This window comes from Lepisosteus platostomus, chromosome 8 (genome assembly GCF_059453375.1).
Source record: "Lepisosteus platostomus isolate fLepPlt1 chromosome 8, fLepPlt1.hap1, whole genome shotgun sequence".
Lineage (NCBI taxonomy): Eukaryota > Metazoa > Chordata > Actinopteri > Semionotiformes > Lepisosteidae > Lepisosteus > Lepisosteus platostomus.
Window position 1 is genome coordinate 24,995,722 of NC_142618.1, and position 21,651 is coordinate 25,017,372.

At 34.2% G+C, this 21,651-nt stretch overlaps 1 protein-coding gene across 4 annotated transcripts in view; it reads right to left on the reverse strand.

Annotated features, from left to right (window-relative positions):
- The window catches only part of scn5lab (sodium channel, voltage gated, type V-like, alpha b), a 201,886-nt gene that overhangs the window by 124,613 nt on the left and 55,622 nt on the right, over positions 1–21,651 (reverse strand). For 3 of the 4 annotated variants that reach the window (XM_088642957.1, XM_088642956.1, XM_088642959.1), the window contains 2 exons: positions 11,244–11,486; positions 7,406–7,469 (listed from right to left, as the gene is read on the reverse strand). In XM_088642957.1, coding sequence (XP_088499083.1) covers positions 7,406–7,469; positions 11,244–11,486 — 307 coding nt within the window. The remainder of the gene's footprint in view (positions 1–7,405; positions 7,470–11,243; positions 11,487–21,651) is intronic. The other variant, XM_088642958.1, reaches the window with a different exon arrangement.

The window sequence follows — 21,651 nt, forward strand, 5'->3', positions numbered from 1 at the left end:
ATTCCTATATATAGTTATGATGTAAAGCTATGCATTACCACTTTAAAGCAATTTCCCCATATTTTATTAATTTTAAAAAGCAATCCCTTACACAAGTGCCTTGTGACTGTAATGGATTAATTTTTCAGAAAAGCCCACTGGATACAGTATGTCTGTACTAGAAGACTATACAAAGATGATTAATGTGCAAAACCTTAACCTAAAGAAGTAAAACATTTCTTTCCAACGCAAAACCTTAACCTAAAGAAGTAAAACATGTCTTTCCAACGCAAAACCATGTAATCTCATATACTAAAATTCTAGTTATGCTCATCTGAGTCGATTTTAAATGGTTATGGCTCTAGACTTGAAACTTTTAAGTATTGTACAGTACTTCACTCAAAATGGCTCCAGTAACATGCCCAGCTATAGAAATGGGTAAAAATGCAAGTCACTAGGTGCTTTTTATGTAAGCTTCCTGCACCTGCTGAGTACCAAGAATATATTGTATTGTATTAAATGTAACACAAGATCTGCCGCTCTCTTGTTCTCTGGCGTATTTCCATCTGTATTCCACAAGGATAAAACTAAAGAACAGCACAACATATGATCTCTGGGTGAACATGCTGATGTTCGTATTCTGGTACAAAGGTGAGCATTTTTTACATCTGAGTGCTCAATCAATGCCTGGTGCGAAATTTCTTGTTGGGAAATACCACATCCTTTTCTACTGAAGTGTCACAATCATCCAAAGCACCTGTTTTTTCCATGGACACTTCAAGAATTGCTGCATTTCTTTTGTCTGACACATACAGTACATTTTTTACTTGTACAACATTGTTTGTTTTGTGCATGTTATCTCACATTCACACAGCAAAGGCAGGTAACGCAGTATTGGTTGGAGTGCATGCAAAGCCTGCCTTTGTCTACACAGACAGCTAATGTTTTATTAGACAGCAAAATGTAATGAAAACAACATGTAAGTTAAATTAATATATTTTAATTTATTTCTTACTTTGAGAAATATTCCAGCTGTTATCATTTAACTATCTTAAATTGAATTGAATATGTACATGCATACTCACAGACCCATACACAACAAAATGTGTTTACATTTGTATTGTATAATTTGTATGGAGCAATTAGCTAGCAGAGAAAATCCCTAATAATATCTGCAGTATATATTATCGCTCACTAAGCCTACAGTTTTTTTTTCCAAGTAGTTCTTTCCATCTGTTAAAAGTCCATTAAAAATCCCCTTTCCAGCCAATACCAATTACAAGGCCCACACACATACAAGAATCCTGTTACCTTTTTTAACCATATGTATTATAACAGTAAAATAGACTTTCAGTCATAATTTAATAATAATAATTATAATTGCTTACACTTGTATAGTGCTTTTATGGACACTCCACTCAAAGTGCTTTACAGGTAATGGGGCTCCACTCCCCTCCACCACCACCAATGTGCAGCATCCATTTGGATGACTAAAGTAAGCATTTTGGAAATAAAAAGCAAGCAGACCAAACTCTTCTATACTGTAGATAAGGACAAATTTACTCTACCACTACAAAACCACACCCAACTGCCTTTCCTCAGTTTAGTACTTAAAGCTACTCTTTTCTGTATCATCTAGACATGTACTTTCTTCGCCACACACTGGCAATTTAGTTGGGCCTTTTAATTCAATCCATTGCATTTTTATATACCATTAAGTTAAATTTTACTAAATTTAACCTATTTTCCTGTACATATGACATTTACAGTTTGTCACATGTCAGATTGTCAAAAGGGACATTGTTTTATTTAAACAGAGACTGGAATTATATTTATTTACGACCATGTGGTAACCCGTGGTTGGTTATTAATTGATTCCCATTTTGAATGAAGAATCAATGCACCTCACATAAAATGCACCTCACATGGGAGTAACTGCTTTAGTTAGAGTATGTTCTAATGTATAAGACAGAGACTGCGAAAATATTTGGTGTTTAAGTGCAATTCCACTGTTAAGACAGTAATTTTACAGTATGTCACATGCAAACAGATTAACAGAATTTATTTGGAATTGAAAATATTTTGAGGAATTTACAATGAGCAGACACAGTCAATCAAGGCTGCTACTTCAAAATATAAATGAAAAGTAAGACCCAATGACATTAATTGGAATGAAAGACAACTAATCTCAGAACTGAGGACAGACTTTCGTATCATAAACAAATGCTGTACTTTTAACAAAAACCTGATGTTAATTGACTTATTTGGCTAAATAAAGGCTTAAATCAATGCATTTACATGCAAACTCTGCTCACCACTGTGATGCATGAGTTATCTTGTTTGTGTATTGATCCAGGCTTATCAAGGTTGATAGATCTTTTTTATTTCGTTCTATGATCTGAGTAAAATATTCTGTAAAATGGTTTTGGCATACCCTCAAAGATGCAGTTTTTGTTTAAAGCATAATCCCCAAAATCTTTAAAAAAGGCATTTCTATTGTATCATAACTTAATTGTTTCAGTCACTTGGAAACACTGATAGATTTTTTTTGTCGTTGTTCACACTCCAAAGATTTTAATATGGAATGTGGTGACGCACTCCACAGTAATATATTTCCCATTTTAACCTGCCTAATACTTTATTTCCAGTAGAGCAAGAAACAGAATTATAGTTCTGAATAAACCATTCTAACTGTCACATGCAGCTATAGATTGTTTTGTGCAGAAATGTAGGTAGCAAAAGCTAAACCTAACCACAATGGGAACATTTTTATCAAAAATATCTATATCTATATCAAAACACTTCAAATCTCTTGAAACAAAATCTAATTTGTACTAGTTCATATGTTATGTATCATTCTGACAATGGGTTACCGTGTAACCTCATGCCTGAGTGTATGAAGCCATTCTCAAAGGGAGAGAGAAAATAATCCTCACTTTGCTTTTAAGGTCCGAACCACCATTAACAAACCCATTAGTGAAGAGGAAAAAGAGCTTACAAATGGATAAAATGTGACTAAAGTAGGGAAATCCTTTCTGTGATTCAGGAAGCTAAATATTAGTCTTGTCTGCAAGGCTCTATTTGTTTCAGTGAAGCTCTGTAGAAAAAGATATACAATATACAGTATGCACGTTAAAACAGACAAACATGATGAACAACACACATTAAAATTTTAACATCTAAAATTAAAAATTTGTTAAGATAGTAAATTGTATATATATACCAGATTTTGTCTATTATTCTTCAAACTTATTTTATATGTAGTACATTGCTTACAGAGTGTTTTTAAATCTCCATCCTGACTGATCTGAAACTATAAACAAGTGTTCAGAAGAAAAAAATGTGAGCTGTTGATATTGAGCCTGGCTCAATATCTTGAAAGATATTTTGGAATTTACCATGAAAGTTAAATTATATGAATTTGATTAATTATTTTAAGGTGAATACACTTGGTAACATGATAACTATTAAATCTGTGAGGATATTATATGCACCAGATATAACATACTGTACTGTAGATTTTTTGTCTTGTGTTTTTGTCTATAGACTTAATCCTAGTTGTGCCTGACAGTGAGTATAGCATATATTGTATACATAGTTAAAAATAGTAAAAACAGAACATTGCTTTTAATACAAAACGTTAAAAGAGAAAAATTGATGTATTTTGGATTTTTTTATTTATTTAGAAAGACACAATATACCAATTACTGAAAACCATTATTCAAGACATTTAAGGATGGACTACAATAGATTTTAAATACAGTATTTAATTGCAGATTTGTAGTTCTAAGAATTTCCTTTCTAGATTAAAGAAGACAAAAATAAATTTGATTTACAATGATTACAACTGATTTACAATGCAAAACATTCCTTACAGTATTTATTGGCATTCAATGTATTCTTTATGATAACCCATCTTTTCTGAATAGAACGTTTTATCTACGGTAAGCACAAGCTTGTCTCTGAGCTGGAAGCCTTGTTATCACCCCATGAAACTGCCAGATACACTCTTTATCTACAGCTGGCTGCAGGCAGATGTTACAAGAAACATTGTTTAAAGAATTGCTTCACATTTTCAGAGGTTTATACAAAAGGGGCCCCTTCTTACAAAAGCAGGTTCAAAAGATTATTTAGATGTTGACTCTTTTAGGATAGGAGCTAAACCATTATTGAGCACTGTAAACAGACCAGCAACATCAGGGACCGAAACAGGAAAAGTTTTGCTGCTTGTAATTGGATTCTCCTGTTTTCTCAGAATCACACATCAGAAGCAAACACACTTAAACTGCTAACTGCAGTTTATATTGGAGTCATAGCTCTTAATCCTACTGCAGGAATTCATACCAACATGGATCTGTGTCTTTTACAGGGAAAAAATGTGTTCAGGTGCCACTTACAGTAGATTAGGAAAACAATCTCAAACATACTGTATTGTGAGAGCTGTACAATCACACATAAACACATTTCAGATTGCAAATAATGCAACAATGTCAGAAAGGACATTTGAATCATGATAAATAGAAAATACTACAGGACACACAGCAATCTTGTGCTGTGTAATGTCAGAGGAGTATTTTGATTGGAGATTGTAGTGCTCTTATATATATTTTTTAATTTGGGTACTAAAGTGTACATACATTTGAAAAAATTATAATGCCATGTACAATTAAAAAATAATTAAATTATTTAAAAATAATTTCAGGAGTATGTAAAAGTATACAAAATAGCAGTACTGATATAATTTAAAGAAGTAAATTAATTCAGGGATTAAACAGACAGGTCTATATATTGACTGCTTGTGTCATGTACAGTATCTTACTCTTAGTCTTTGAGATTGACCTTTTCAGATGAACATTTACAGTTCATGTCATGTGTCCCTTATTTATAATAAAAACAAAAAAAGGCGTGTGTACACAGTCCCTCTTGGCATTAAACATTGATACAGATGGGAATTTAGTTCAATAAAATCCTGGAATTTGCCCTGAAAACATAAGCATCATCCACTCATGCTAGTTTCAAAAGCTGTTGGGTTTATGGGATTACTGATGAAGAGGATCTGTAACAAAAATCAAATACTGATTTATAGTGAGAATGCTGGTGTTTCCAAAAAGTTCAATAGGTTTTTCTGTGAAATGGTTAATCAGGAATTGAATGTACACTGATATCATACACTGATTTACCTATTGCTAAGTAACATTAACTTGCCTCTGTTTCAAGTACAGTAACCAAAGTGTTTTCCTTCTCATTAACAACAGGGGTATGCTTTATATACACATTTGATTAATGTAAACTGCATTCAGTGGAGCCAAGTGATCTTGCAGAAGCACAATAAGATAAAAAGAGCTCCTATTGGCTATAAGATGAATATACAGTAAATGCTTCCTCAACACTATTAGGAGTTTGCAGGGACAACATGACCTATCACCACAACACACGATTTAAAAATGAATTTTAATTTTATAAAAACTATATATCACAAAGTTAAAGGCAGGTTAAGTGATCTCAGATGTTAGGGATTCAAACATATGCTTATACAACTAGACCACAGTGGTAGGGATTCCTACAGTTGTGCAATGGTTCTTCACATGAGTAAGAATTGCAGGTGTTGGATGAGTTTGAGTTGACCATGTTAGTTTACTTATCAGGTGCTTGTGAACTTACTGTATAGTATCATCATGGAAAGGCACACCTCTACTCCAGTGAGTGCTAACTCTCCTGTAAGGCACAGAGGTCTATCTAAAGTTGAAATATGTTTTTCCAATTTCATAAACAAGACACGAGGCCAGAACTGAGTACACAATCTTATATCAGCCATGAAAGTGCTTAAAAGAGAGCACGAGTTATACTGCCTGGAGTGTACTGTAAGTGCCTCCAGTTGGCTGTTAGTAGGTTGTCATACTGTCTATAAATTATATTTCTGGCGTAACCATCAATTCATGGAAGCACAGATATAAGCATAGCATATGATGCTGTTTCAAAATATCATTATTTCTTTAAATATTATTTCCAATAAGATACTGGAACTTGACGTTCTTAGCCAGGAGCAATGACCTCTGCCTTGAGCAGTCATACAGTATTAACTGTACTACAGTAGATGAACTGAAACGGGGTTAGCTCTACGAGGGCTGGAAAGCAGTTATAGGAATCTGTGAGTTATTGATGCCAATGTAACACTATCTGCTGGGCCCATGCTGGTCAACGCTATGAGCAGCAGCTCTACTTTTTACTGAAGCTGAATCCCCAGGGTAGACACATCAGAATAAACACTGCCTCTTGTCTGCTGTTTGCCCCTGCTCCTAACGGAAAACGATTTTCTATGTATTCCCGTACTATTTGTAATTACCATTCTACTGTTCACAAACACTGCATTACCCTAAACCACAGGGAAAAGTGGCCCAAATACATACCGACTAGATAACAGGCTTTACAGCATTGGAAAATATACTCCTTTATCCCCATTTTGAAAAAGAATGGGGAAAACAATGTATTTTCAAATGTGTTTAATTAAAGAGTGAAAAGTAAAACCTGAGAGCAACACCAGAAATACCAAACAGAATCAAACTTAGAAATATCACAAGTTTCTATACTTAGAAATATCTCACATCTACAGTACTTCTACATCTACTGTAATTATAATTAAACAGAAAGTAATTGGGATCAATGAAGTTTTCCTCGGGTGGCAACTACTGTATTTCATAACTCATGTACCATAAATAGAGTGAACAAAACCAAACAGGGGTCTCTTACAAACTACTGAAAAACTCAGATAAAAGAGGCCAGCTAGAAGAACAATAATGACATTGGTGCTTATATGATATCTCTGACCGCCTGACTTCACCAACACTTGTCTACTGCCACATTTTAAGTGACCTGTAAATGATGTTTAGGTCACACCTCCTATTACAACATCCAAGTGAATGTTTCACATAAGCCAAGTCTTAGAATCACAGACACACCTTGTCATTTTCAAGACAAGGAAAATCTTTGATGTTGTTGACATGCTTGGGAGAAAGCACAGAGAATAAAAATAACCCACAGAAAAAAATCATAATATATTGTATTTACAAACCAGGAAAAAAGCTGAAAGTGAAAATTTCCAACTGTATTTATTCAGCAACGTATGCCCTACTGTCTATATTTGTGTCTGGCCTATTATGTCTCAGACTTTCAAATCCAACGTATGCATGGTGATCTGTTTATTTTGTGACACTACATGGGATATAATCCATGAATAACCCATCTGAGTCAATCATTAGGTTAGCTCAGTGGACTTTACTTCGAGGTTAACAGCTAAAGCATTCAGGACATTCCTCCATCTGGACTCTCTTTCAGTGTCTAAGCCTAAATGAATTGATTTATTGTAGGAAGCAGATGACAACATAGCTGCATAAAACAAGCTAAAAACAGACACAGGTCAGTTACTCACCCAGCATCAGACCCATTTCCACATAATAAGGGATCCTTTGCTCCTTCGAGTTTATAATAGTTTTCTAAAACATGGAAAAATAAAACAAAATTAATACTTTAATGCATTTCATGTACCAGCTGTCCCAGCAAACTTGCTTGATAACAGTTTTAATGGTAAGGAGTTTATAAGCAATATGGTGGATATTCCTTTTGTGTTTCTTCCTTGAGATTGGAGAAAAGAAAAGAAAAGATTGGAGAAAGAAACTCTGAAGTGTATGTACAGTAACAAACTGTAGTTTCAATTAAATTGGTCCCTGCATCATCATATTTCAAGCTAAAAAGCAAACAGATTTGTGTTTCCTTAATTTGTACGTTCCCTTTAACATTATCAGCAGCAAACTATTATCAAATTGCAAAAATGACGCATTCACAGTACAAATAGAGGTAACTTTCATTAAAAGGCACATAACTGGAAATATTTTAAAACTTCGAAAGAAGCCCCTTACAAATAACCTGTATTTACTTAAATGTTAGTGGTAATGGCATCGTTGAGATAATAAGTGCCTTGAGGGGTAATATGAACCAAAATAATGTCACACAAGCCATCCATAAAATGGAAACTGAATTAATCTGTTGTTGATGTACTGTACTGTACACTGCAGGTTTTCAGGTAACTCATTAAAGCATTGGGACTGCACTTTCAAATTAAAAGACTGTATATAATCTGAGATTGAGATTACTAATGTGAGAAATTTGTTGTCCATCCCTCTCCCCTCTTTCCTAAGTAGACAGAGCACTCATTTTATCTTCCCTCATTTTCACAAGATTTCAGTTTCACTCTGTCCCTCTCCAGTGGTTAAGTACTTATAGGCGACTGGATTTAAGAGAGTTTGAGAGTACTTTGGCAATATTCCCTAACTGTCTTCAGCTGTCGGCATTCCTGTTTTCAGCATGGCCTTAAATGTTCTCCGTTATGCTACTACTCAATTGAGACTGAAAACTGCTATTCAACGTCATTTGTTTTAGATTGTACAGTCCAACACTGAAGGAGTGTGAGGTGTTAGACTGCGAGAGGAGAGATAAGAGACTTGCATCATGGACAGTTTTTCAGAAATGTGGTCAATGTTCTTTGTGGTCCTGAAGCTGCATGAACATTAATGGGATGGATAGAGGGAAGGTCTATCAAATTGATTTTCAGTTGTTTTTTCATATATTGTGGTAAGTGAAATACAGTATATTGACACTCATTGAAACCCTACTGTATGTTGCTTTTTAGATTTGCAGTATAATGCCAGGCAATTAAGCTATTAAGGTAAAAAATAATATTTGAAAATACTCCCCTTTGGCAGGGCAGTAAATAAGCATTATAGCATGCTCAGTAGCTCATGAGCGCTGCCCTTGTAATTGCAGCAAAATTCACTCTAATGTACGTGCCTGTCTCAAATGGTGTAGCTACTGTACATGAACAGATCTTCTCTTCCTATATTACGTTGATCTTCTACCTCTCCTAGCAGAGCCTGATTACTACCAGCCAGTGTCCTTCATTCTCTGAGCACCCCAATCACTATTAATAAGTTCACTGTAAATGGGTCATCCAACAGACCTATCCGACACTGTTGGAGCCATTTCTCTCCAGGAATGAATTTTAGTTAAGAAGGCTAAGTTTTATTTTTTGAATGGATTTAATTCAGTTTTATGCTGACACAGTTCGATGGTTTTAATACCAAAACTGCTTTGATAACCCTCTGCCCCACCCTAATGCTCAACAATATACTGTAGGCTTTAGTCATTATATAATACACATGAATTCTTCCAGTGACAACAAACATTCAGTTTTCATTGCAGCATGGTGATACACAAACTGCCTCATTACAACAGGAAATCTCTTAAAACAGAAGTGCACTGGGATTATATAGAAGTTGCATTTCAGTTTTAAAAACATTTAATCTCATAGATTGGTAATCGCATGTTTTCCTCTTAGAGGGAGGCATATTTATATTAAATCTAAGCAACAGTGGAATATGAAAATCTCACTGAAAGTCACTTTGTTCTTACCCTGGACTGACACTGAAAGTGATTTTAAGAGAGCATTTGGAGTCAGACTAGTACCAAAAAGTAGTAAGTAATGGTTGATAAATATTTGTTGTTATTGCACAGTAATGCATTACAATACTATTCTGGGACCTTTATTTACAATGTTCAGCTTTTGCTTATAAGCAATCTATGCAGTAAATACCTGCCATGAAATTTTTGTCCTTATTGTTGACAATCTGTTAATCCAATATCATTTATTTTCTTCTGTTGTTCGTTACTGAATTCTATAAGGTCCACTTCCACTACTCTATTAAACCCAAATATAAATGTCACACAATTAAGAATTATCACAAGTACTTAGTAAGGCACAAAATTAAACTTGATGCATGTTTGACAGTAATTGCTACTAGCTTCAGAAAGTGGGCATAGTAGAAAAAATCACAGTATGACATACTGTAGATATCATATACATTAAGAAGCCGCTTTCAGTGTTATGGTGTTTTTGAAGGTTGTGGTCTTTCACTGGTCAAAGTTATGTCATGCTGACTAGGCATAATAATAAAACAGATGTCCACAGCTGTAAAACACAATTGGAAGCCTATTTAGATGCCTTTTAGAGCTACAGTACTTCACATTCACATCCACAAAGTTGTATATATTTATTATTGCTAGATTTCATTCTGCTTGTGTACCGAGCAAAAGCATAATATACCGTGTTGGTAAACTGCCCCCAGACAAGTTACTTTTTTCAGCGAATGACCCAATTCGAAGATTAAGCATAACAGAACACCTCAATCACATAGGTCTCTGAGTTCTAGGTTTTTTTTTCCCCCACAGCAACACAAAGTGTGTGTACATAAAGTCACAACTCAGTCAAAAAGTAAAGTCAGTCAAGTGTATGATGTTCATGTAATCTTCAGATGTTCTCATAACTGTTGTCTGAAAGTCCTTAAGGAGGAGTGTGACCATGATCTGAGTAGTGCTGGTCCTGTTACATTTGGACATCCAGAACGTGCCCTATCAATGACGTGCACTAATATGTTTTGCTGGACATCTGATGGAGCTTGCAACAGCCTGCTGGAACATTATAGCTAGAAACATACCTGATGACTCTTTACACACATCAGTCAATAATTGTTGCTTCACTATGGAAGGCACAGAGGCTTTCTTGTTTCTTAGTTTTACATGATTTGTGTTTCATATGCAATTCTAGGCAAATGCAACATACTGTATGTGAATTCTTCCATCATCAGTTTAAATATGAGTTGTGTTAATTTGACATGCACACAATATGTTAACTAACATGTATATGGGTGATTTTTTCACTGCATTTTTATTTTTGGGGTAGAATACAGGTGGCAGACACCTATTGCATTTAATATTGTAATCAGCCATTAGGCTGAGCAATCATCTCTAGAGGATGGCCTTAGTTAGAAAACAATACAACACTCACATCACATACTGTATAGCAGTACAACATTAATGTTTTTTCTGTTTCAAGTTAGTTAAATATAATTCCTTTTCATTTTTTCCTTGAAAATCTGTTTATATATATCCAATGTTATTTAATAGGGGCCATCAATCCATCTATTTCCTGATTAATTATAGATTATTACAAGCAGATCTCTAAGATCACAAAGTCACAATAAGCATTGTCAAGGAAGAATCATTCTGTGAGAGTATTACTGTACTAGACCTTGAATGACAAATTTTCCCTTTTTATTTGATGACTTCCTGGATATTTTATGAGGACATCTAGGGTACTTTAGGGATACTAAGACATCTGGTTGTAAATCACTGAATTATAATCAAGAACTACTTACCTTCATCAGAAATGAAGTCTTGGTAAGAGGGCCAGGTCTTATTTTTGCAGTAATAGTTAGTGCCATTAGTCGATGTGTTATGATAGCAGTCTGTAATATTTTGGACACATTTTTGCCGAAGGTTACCCATGAAGAGCTGGAGTCCAATAAGGGCAAATACACTGAGGCAAAACACTGTCAGAATCATCACATCTGCCAGTTTTTTCACAGACTGTATCAGAGCACCTACAATGGTTTTCAAGCCTGTAAAGGACAGAACGTACATTAATTTTGTGCATACCATGAAAAGTTCCACAGCCTCCAACAGAAATTAGAAAATGTGCATTAGAAAATCTAGTAAACACTTAAAAAAAGAACAATATTTATAGAAAATGGAAAACAGATGATGCTTGTAATATTGTAAACCTAAATGTTCAATTACCAGTGTGCAGAAAATATAATTTAAAATGTTGAAATGGGAATGTCCACTATTTCTTTTCGACTGCTTCAATGTCAAGGGCAAACAGCATGTTCAGCTGCCTGCTGTTTTGGAAAATGTAAATTAAGATACAGAATTTAAGAACAATGCATTCAGAGACAGAGTTTGGGCTCACCAGTTGCTACCCATTACGTAGAATCAAGACACACTGTGGCATCCTTTCATGTTTTTGGAGACTGAAAATGTAAAATTGCCAGCCCTCAGCAGAGAACACAATCTTCTGTTTATATGATAAATCTGTTGCACACACAGATTACAATCTTTAAAGCCAAGAGGCTTAAATGATTCTTTGGACCACTTTGCAAATACTGTATTTTTGCTTTGGTAATGTCTGTATTTGTACTCTCTATTCTGTATGTATGATCTGACTATCCATATTGCATAACTGCTTCATTTCTTTGGAAATGTAATCTCAAGTATGATTTTGATCAGTTCTAATTTAAATCGCTTAAGCACGTTTGCCTTCAAATGCAAATGTAGAGGAAATAACATTTAATTTAGTCATGTGTATGGGAAATATGGATGCTTTTGCAGTTTACCTTGAAAGTTCCAATACACAGTACCATTTAAATGTACAGAGAATAATTATATTGTAATTATAAGAGATCACAAATGGTGAACAACATTATAAATAACTTATTGAGGGAGTATTCTCAACCACATCGGGTTTCATAATAAGTGGGAAAATTAGGCTTGTATAATATTTACTTAACTACTGTATGGGAACCTTAGTGGCCTGCATTTCATACTCCACATACTGAAACCATATTTATATTTTAGTGGTTAAAAATACAGAGAAGGTTCGAAATGTAAGCACAAAATTTGTCCAGACAGCCATCTTGGTTAAAGCTGAAACCACATTTCTACATGTGTGCTGACTGCAGCGTAACTGGAAATATACATATTTATCTAAGTAAGGAATAAATTAGCCAGCTTTGCTAATTATCAATATGTGCAGTTATCAATACGTGAAACAGGTACATGGATAAGAAAAAGATCACTTTAAATAATGATTACAAAAAGAACCAGGCAAAGAAAAGGAGCATAAAAAATTGCAGAGGTACTGTACATCACATATAGATTCGTTATAGAAATGTAAAGAGAGATGCAGCAAACTTATATTGCAAAAAATGGGGTCCGGTGTTAACTAAAATGGCAGCCTGATCTGCATAACAAATTAATGTAGCACCGCCTGGTATAAAGGTCCAAAACCAAAACAAGCAATTAAATGTAAGTGTATTTTACATAGGAATAGGATTCAACATGAATAGATAGGTATTCAACATGGATTTAGAAAAGGTACTGTACTGTGTTGTTTAATTAGCTTGTTTGTGTTGTCTGAACAAGCAACGGTAGAAATGGGTATAAACAAAATGTACATTTTGTCTTGCAAAACTATTCAGACCCTGTCAATGGTGTCTGAGTTTGTAATTTACAAAATGGTGCCTACGCATTTTTTTAATCTTAATATTTCATTAAAACCCTGAATGCTCACAGAATACTCAATACTTTTAAGAGTAAGATAAATTCCACGAAACGTAAGCAAAACCTAAAGATAAAAAATTTAAATATGTTGATTGCAGAAGTAAGACCCGTGTACTTCATATTTTGTGAAACAGCTTTGGCAGTAATTACAGCCGCAACTCATTCATCTTGGCAGACTTGCTAAAGCCCTCTCAGGTTGCTTGAGGATCACTAAGGACAGCAGTTTTCAGATGTTTCAACAGATTATCAATAGGATTGAAGTCAGGACTTTGACTGGGCCACTCAAGGGCATTTCTCATTCTTAAGCCACTCCAATGTAGCTTTGGCCTGGTGTTTTGGTGTTCCAGTTTTAGGTCTGAAGCATGTTTTCCTCATTCCATCATTCATGATAAGTTTCTCAGTCCTTGTTGATGAGAAGCAGAGTTATAACATAATATTGCCACCACCATGCTCAACAGTAGGGATGATGTTGACTAAGTGATATATTTTTTTTCAGTTCCATACGATGCCCCCTTTTTAGAATGACTGGGGATATTGTTGATCCATGAACATTTCCTGCCATCTCAGCCACTGCACTACATAAATCTACAAGGAAACATAACCAGTTTCTCCTTGCCCAACTGCTCAGTGTGGTGTAACTGTGTGATCTAGGCAGTGTCCAAGTGCCTTAATGATTGACTTCACTATGCTCAAATAAATATTAAGGGTCTCTGAAATGTTATTATACCTACTCCTGATCTGTGCCTTCACTTTATCCTTGAGTTGCTTTGAAAGTTCTTTCTTTTATCTTTTTGGTTGCGTCTGTGCTTAAAATGCAATACAGTATGTGACCGAAGGGCTTTACAGGGACACGTTTTTAGTCTGAAACCACTTTATTGTGCACAGAGGTCACTCAAATGATTGTGTTCATTGTTATAGTAATTTGTGCAAACTAATTGAGGTTTGCCCCAGCAAAGCGCTTGAATACTTTTGCAATTTGCAATTATGCCTTTTCAATTTTTACTTTCATATAATCTATTTACTTTTTGCTTTGAAAGTGTGCAATAGGTTGTGTATACAGTATAACAAATACTAATTGTTACTTCAAAGAGTCATGATTACAAGCATTAAAGCAACAAAATTTGAAAACTGTGTAGATTCGAATACTTCACAATACACTGTATATTAAGGTTTATTTAGACTTTCATTCAGTGTATGTATTCGGATAATGAACTGGCTAATTTATAGTAAAGAACACACATAAGGAATGACTACTGAAACTGTGGTGATGTCATTAGCAGAGTAGAATATAAGTTTAGGGATCTACATTAGAAGTGCAGTACCTAATTTATATAAATGATTTCAATTCTGTATTTGGTAAACTAGTCAGGTTTGCCAATTATAGTGAAATGTAAATATAAGCATACAGTGAAGAAGCTTCAAAGAAAATTCAAAAGGACGAAAACAAAGCAAGCATCTTACAGTTATCATCTAATGTAAACAAGTGCACATCGTCAAAATATAATCAATATATACTGTATAAGAGAGCAATCGGTGTACTTGAAGGAGTGACATAAAAAAGACTTGTGTCTTTTGCAGACAATGCATTAAAGGCATAGAAAAGCAAAACTTTGTAGAGGCATGTTAAACAGCAATTACAGCTACAAGTTGTTTTGGATAGGTTACTACAAACTTTGTACACTGGGATGGTGCAATTGTCACCCATTCTTTTATTAAATTCTTTTATGATGTCAATTTGATTTTTAATTTCCATTTTTCTTTTCAGCATTTAACTTCTCGCACCTATAAACAGGTGCAGTGTGAGCATTCACTTAAAATATTATATAATGCTATTTACAAAATGTACACATCATTTGCAATACAAAAAAAATGTAACATCATTGGAAGGATGTGACTTGCAAGACGCTATAAGATTCACATTTCAAGATATTAAATTAAAGGAGCGTTATTTTAAAATGATTAATAAATCATATAATGCACCAGCCAGACCACATTTGCAAAACAAATTGGTCGTCATATTAAGAAAATGATATTTTTCGCCTGGCATTAATGCAGAAAAGAGCAAACGTACGGTCCCCGTGTTTAAAGGAACATCCTACTCTTAGAGCCTAAAATAACTGCATCTTTTTAGTCTGGAAAAGTGAACAACACAAGGGGACTTAATTCAAAGTGAACTCAGTGGACTTCGGAATCTATTGTGAAACATTACCCAGAGGACTCCAGAGGACGTTACTGTACAGGGAAGTCATTATAAACTAAGAAGAGGAGGTACGTTTTATATAAAAGGTTTGGAAGTTGGAAACAAGCTGCTCAGCCATATTGTCAAAGTTGATATCCTTTGAAATTGAAATTGCTGTGCATCTTATAAGGAATGGCTGATTGAGACTTACAGATCATTTACAGTAGCTATATTCATTCAAATGAGCAAGACCTGAAAACTTCATTCTTTTGTAACATTTTTCTTATTTTCAAATATACTTTATGCATTAATTGGCTGAACAATCCTTGAAAAGGAGATAACTTCATGGTGAGTGAGAAAATTATCCCAGCATCATGTGAGGTTAAAATCAGAAGCAGCTTTGAGTTCAAGAAATCTATCAAGTTTATAAATGCTGCAACAAAAAAAAAATCAATTCAAATTCTGAAAATGACACAAATGTTAATTTTATAGTTAATAAACCAAACATATTTTGAGTAGGTGCAGGTTGCATGATGGAATATATTCTCAAAACAGTTTATGACCCATCATTATTGTAGCAACTATTCAGGCAAACACTTGAAAAAGATTTAATTGATGATGACATCTGCTAAGTTTCATTTCAGTCAGTGCTGAGGTGCACAGGAAGATTTTGAAAGGGATTTGAACATGTGAATAAGGTCATCATCTTAGTTGACACAGGATCCCAAGTTTTGTCAAACATTTAATGGTTTCTCTGTCCCAGCACATCTGTGTCATATGATGTTGTTTGGCTGTTCAGTCTTCAAACATAAGTAGTTTCAGTGGTGGGGAAAAACACTTTATAATTACCATACACAACTGTTTAGAAGGCTTCCAAGCAAGCGCATGCCCTCTTACTTCAACACTGGGAGAAAAGTGTGATACAACTAATGGGAAACTAGAATGGTACCAACCGACTATTGATTTCACTAGATAGAAAGTTTTTGAAGAACAGAATTGCATGTTGGACATTACGTGTCTAGCTAAACAGGTGATGTTGAAAACAAAAGTGTCATTGCAATATATGAAATGCAAATTTGAACCAGACTGAATTTTAATCATGTAATCTACTGTACCGTGTATCAATTATTATCGCAATTATCAATCAGCAGTGCAGTTCCTAAGATAGCAGTAAAAACAGCAGTAGTTTTAAGTTTAAGAACATAATGGTCAACCTGGCAGCGATCAACCACCCTTATTTTAACATGTATTAATTTTCGTTCCTTTCAGACAGAACAAGTAACATACAGTAAGCAACAAGGAGTTAACTCCACAGTGAAAGGCAGAAAGAAAGATTAGAGAACAATCAGTTTATTATTTTGCTGTGGATCCATCTCCATGTGTCCTGTTTCAAGATGATAACTATCAAACCTGGAGTGAATAGGCTTAATTTTTCTTTTTTTTTTCTCAAAGTAGTAGATTCATACTTAGTAAAAATATAAAAGCAAAAAATGGTATAGAGGCAGCAATTGTAGGTTAAACAGGAATCCTGTTTCATCATTTTGTAAATGCATTGTTACTAAAATAATAATTACCCAGAAAATATTCAATTATATTAGCTGCTGCCATTTTCTGTCCATTGCAACTTACTTATTCCTACTGTATGTGACTTCTACTGTAGCTTTAGGGAAGGCATGTGAATATGTCTATTATACTTTTCACAAGAAAACTGGAGCTTAACTTTAGTAGGTTGTCATTAATTTGATATGAACATGGATTTCCCATGGAAATACCAATGCTTTTTGGGGGGACATTTGGGACAACTCTTCCATTTGTACATGCTTGGACATGAGATCAATTCACTTGAGAAAAATATCTCATCTTAAGTCATGGAAACTGTCCAAAGCCACGATTTCATTTTTAAACAGAAGATTGTATTTTGTATTCCATGCTCAATGCCTCCAAAAGACTAATCATCTTTGATCATTTGTTTAAAAAAGAATTAGTGAAATATCATGTTAAAAGTTTTTACTTTAAACGACTAAATTAAGATTAATTATTAAGGTTAAAGATTTTTATCAAAAGCATACATTCTGTTAACTGCTCAGTGTATGCTTTTCCCCTTTAATGTAGCTGTTAAAAAATAAAACTAATTTGTTCAATACTTTTTAGGAAAATGTTTTAACCTTTACATAGGTGTGTTGTTATTTAATTTGTAATACAAAATATGCCAATATACAGCGTGGTTCTTGCTTATGAATCTAAATAACAATAAAATGTATAGTAATCTTACAAGCATTTCACAACAGTCAAATTTCCCATAAATAAGTGCAGAAAACAGAAGGATCACTTTTATTCATACCTCTGTAAATCCTCTGTTTTGTAAATCCTCCACTGGCAGAGGAGAAGGAATAGATGCCCCCTGTATTGTGCTATGAGGTTCTGGCACTTCAGAAAGGAAATTTATGAGCATTTCTCCATTTGGTTTCCATTACTAAACTATCTTGAGATAGAATCAACAATGTTCAATTAAATTGAGGTCTGGGAAGTGAGTTGTTTTTGTGCAGTTAACCATTCCTTTGTTGATGTGGATGTATGCTTTGGATTACTGTGACACTCAAATGTATATTTTTGGCCATGATTGAGCTTTGTTTCAAAAAGATCCAGGTGTCTTGGCAAAATATGCAGATATGTGCTGAAACTCAAGATTTCCCCTATCTTGACATGGATTTCAAGGATAGATGTAAAACACCCCCCAAAACATAACAGACACCCCCAATATTTCACAGTATGAATGTTTTCCCATTACAGTATGTGTTTAATTTTTTAAGCCAAATATAACACCAATGAGCATGGCCAAAAAGCTTGATTTCACCTGACTACAAGACATTTTGTTTTGTCTTTTAAAAGATGTTTGGCAAATTTGATTCACCTCTTTTTGTTGTATGCTTTCAAGCGAGGCCTCTTTCTTACAACCCAGCCATGAACACCACATTTATACAGGCAATGTCAAATAACAGCTGCTGACACTTTGTATCCTGGAGATGCCAGTGTGTATTAATGATGTCCAACTGTTTAACATCTTTTAAATGACAATTGAAACAATGCCTTATGGTCAGGTGAAATTAAGCTTTTTGCACATGCTCATTGGTGTTATGTTTGGATTCACAGCAGCCTCACAAACCAATTGCTTCACAGACAGTGGTAGGACGAGACACTCATGTCCAATTCCTATAAGAGCTGCCGTTATACCAGTAGCTTTAAATTTCTACAAATGTGTACAGCAGCAAATTAATCTTTATGTAGATTACTTTATAGCCATTCCCTAACTTGTGGTATATTTACAGTCTTCAAAGAACTCTCAGATCTTAATGGTGATAATGCTACTCGTGAACGTTTTTTGTTGTATCACCTACGTTTACACCCCAGGGAAACGGAAACCTTCAGAGTGTAGTACTAAAGGAATCCATTCCTCTTCCAAAAAGCAAAATGTTACTGTTAATTTTTGTAAGTTTAATTTTATTTAAAGGAATACTTAGAGGTATGAATAAATGTGTCCTTCTTTCAATTATTTATGATAAATATGATTTTGCTATGTACAATGCAATAGCGAATACAGTACATTTTTCAAAGTGAGACACATCCGTAAGCCTGCACTCTGACCCCAAGCCTCTTTCTCCCGCCTGTGTGCCTCATGGAGAGCAAGCTGGGGTATGTGAAAAAGACAAATTCCTAATGCAAGAAATTGTATATGGCTAATAAAGTGATCTTATCTTATCTCATTCTACTATCTGATGCTTATGGTTCCTGTTTCCTCAGAGCTAAGAATACATCTGGAGTGCACTTTATAATGTAAATCAAGACTAAAATATTTGTTTCTGTTTACATTTTGATACTTTTAGTTAGGTTTGAGAATATGACAAATGCTAAAGGGTACTAAATTCAATCTAGACATGAAGTAGGCAAAGTTTGATATATGTTTGAATTCTGGGGTTACTGATTTATATTGAGGTTTTAATGTATACGATATAAGCTGTTGTGTACCTCTTGAGTTACAGCAAGTTCAGACAGATTTAATTTCTTATGATGACAATTTTACATCACAGTACATTTATGTTTCATTTTTCAACTATTTTACATCTCAGTGTTATCCAGTTATCTTAGAAGGCACCATTTATTGTAATTATCTAGTAGATGTATGTATGTATCTGTTTAGATTCATCACAATCCATTAAAAATATCTATAAAGAAATCTTAGGTCAGGAGCTTCCGGCACAGATCATTTTTGAGTTACAGAACTATAAATAAAGGAAAAAAAAAACTGTGTCTTCATGCTCAAGGTAAAACTGTAATAACACATAAAATATACACATATAGTTTCTGGCAAAGAGTCTATACAATTTCTGCTACTTCAGAATTGGGGATCAGGGAACATTTTATTTCATAAATACGCGAAGAATTATTTTGGAAACTTCCGTTTTATGAACTAGTTCATTCATGCTATACTGTGCTTCATTTATTTAAAAATGAAAATTTATTCAATAACATGTTTCTATATATTAGCATGATGATGAGCTGCATTTTAAAGAAAGGATATATACCAGACCAAACGTTTCTAACAATATCATTAAAAGTTTTTTTATTACTATATACACATTTCTTATTATTACATTCACACGAATGAGTTATATACTGTAGCATGCATCACCACAACATCACAGCAACAACTACAACAAAAAAACACAAAAACAACACACAGAGAAAGCCAACACTGACTCCCCTACAGAAAATGTTCTACAAAACATCTTCCTTATTTTCTCTGTGAGTAATTAACATTATTATGTTAATTAACAATTTACACTAGTTCACAGCAGACGTTGACAAGAAATAAAAGAACAATGTTTTCTTCAGTGGTACTAAAATGTTCTTGTGAGTTACTAGGAAAGGGACTGATGACAGGTTTTTTTTAATTTAAAAGTCAAGCTTTGTAAAATAATCTTGTTGAGTCATATTATCACAAACTATTACAATTGTTTCAAGGTTTTATGATAAGGTACAAATGTAAAAAAGAATACTAATTCATTGTTTTTATTATTTATATTCATATCTCTTTTTGCAACTGCATGTTTTAATATTTTGAAACTCTGAATTAAATTTATTGAATTTATTTTTCAACACGTTTGGTCTGATATTCTTATACAAAAACTGTGTAATGAGCTGGTGCAGCTTCATATATATGTGTGCATAATTCTGTTCATCGCAATTCAGACAACTAGCACTGGAAAGAGAATGATATCAGGACTGAATTGGATTTTGAATACAGATAGATAAAAAGAAATGGATCTTTTCAGTGTGGAGTAAAGCAGATTTCAGGAAAACCAGACTGAAGTGGTCAGAATTTAGAAACTACACAGTTGTGTGGCGGAAGCCTGATTATGGAGATCACTCAACAAGAGGCTTCATTGAATAGTTACGATTTAAATAAGATCTTGAAACCAGTGGCACCCCTATTTCTCACATACTAAGTCTCACCATGTTTAACACAGGGGACAAACTGAACAGCAATATTTTGTATACAGTCTTCCCTGCTTTAACCCTCTTAATGCCATTTCTTGATTTTTGCAGTATTACCAGCCACCAGAGAATGAATTTCTTCCACATAATGGTATGAATAAAATTAGTTTACATACCGTTACAATTTGTTTTTCTTCTATGGATAAGAAAAAATACAAATGAGCCTTCTGACCCATTCATGGGTTGTGTTACACAGCACTTCCAGGAAATCCTGACTATATAACACAGAGGATTTTTTTAATTAAAGATGACAGTATTCTGAACTTCATATACATAACCTTTGAATAACAGATTGCAAATTGCTTATATTTTAGGCAGGATTAAGTATGCGTACTCTTGCCAACGTCTGGTGTGAATGGCCTACTACAGAGTTTCCATGCAAACTCCGATAACTCTCTAACTAGCCATGCCGGTTAGATGTTAAACACTAAGGTTGAATGAGACCTGTTCATAGATAACAAATGCGTCAAAGATACCAAAACGCTATTAATTATTCAAAATAATGGTTTTATTCCTAATATTTTTGTACCACAATATAGCATACTATAAATCCTTCCAGACTCTCCATTTATGTAGTAACAAATAGGACACAGTGTTTCATGCTGTATAGTGCATTTCATTAAAAGGGTTCCAAAGTACTTTACATATAGAAGTACATCATTCACCACTAAAATATAGCACCCACCTGGGTAACACTACACAGCAGTTAAAGT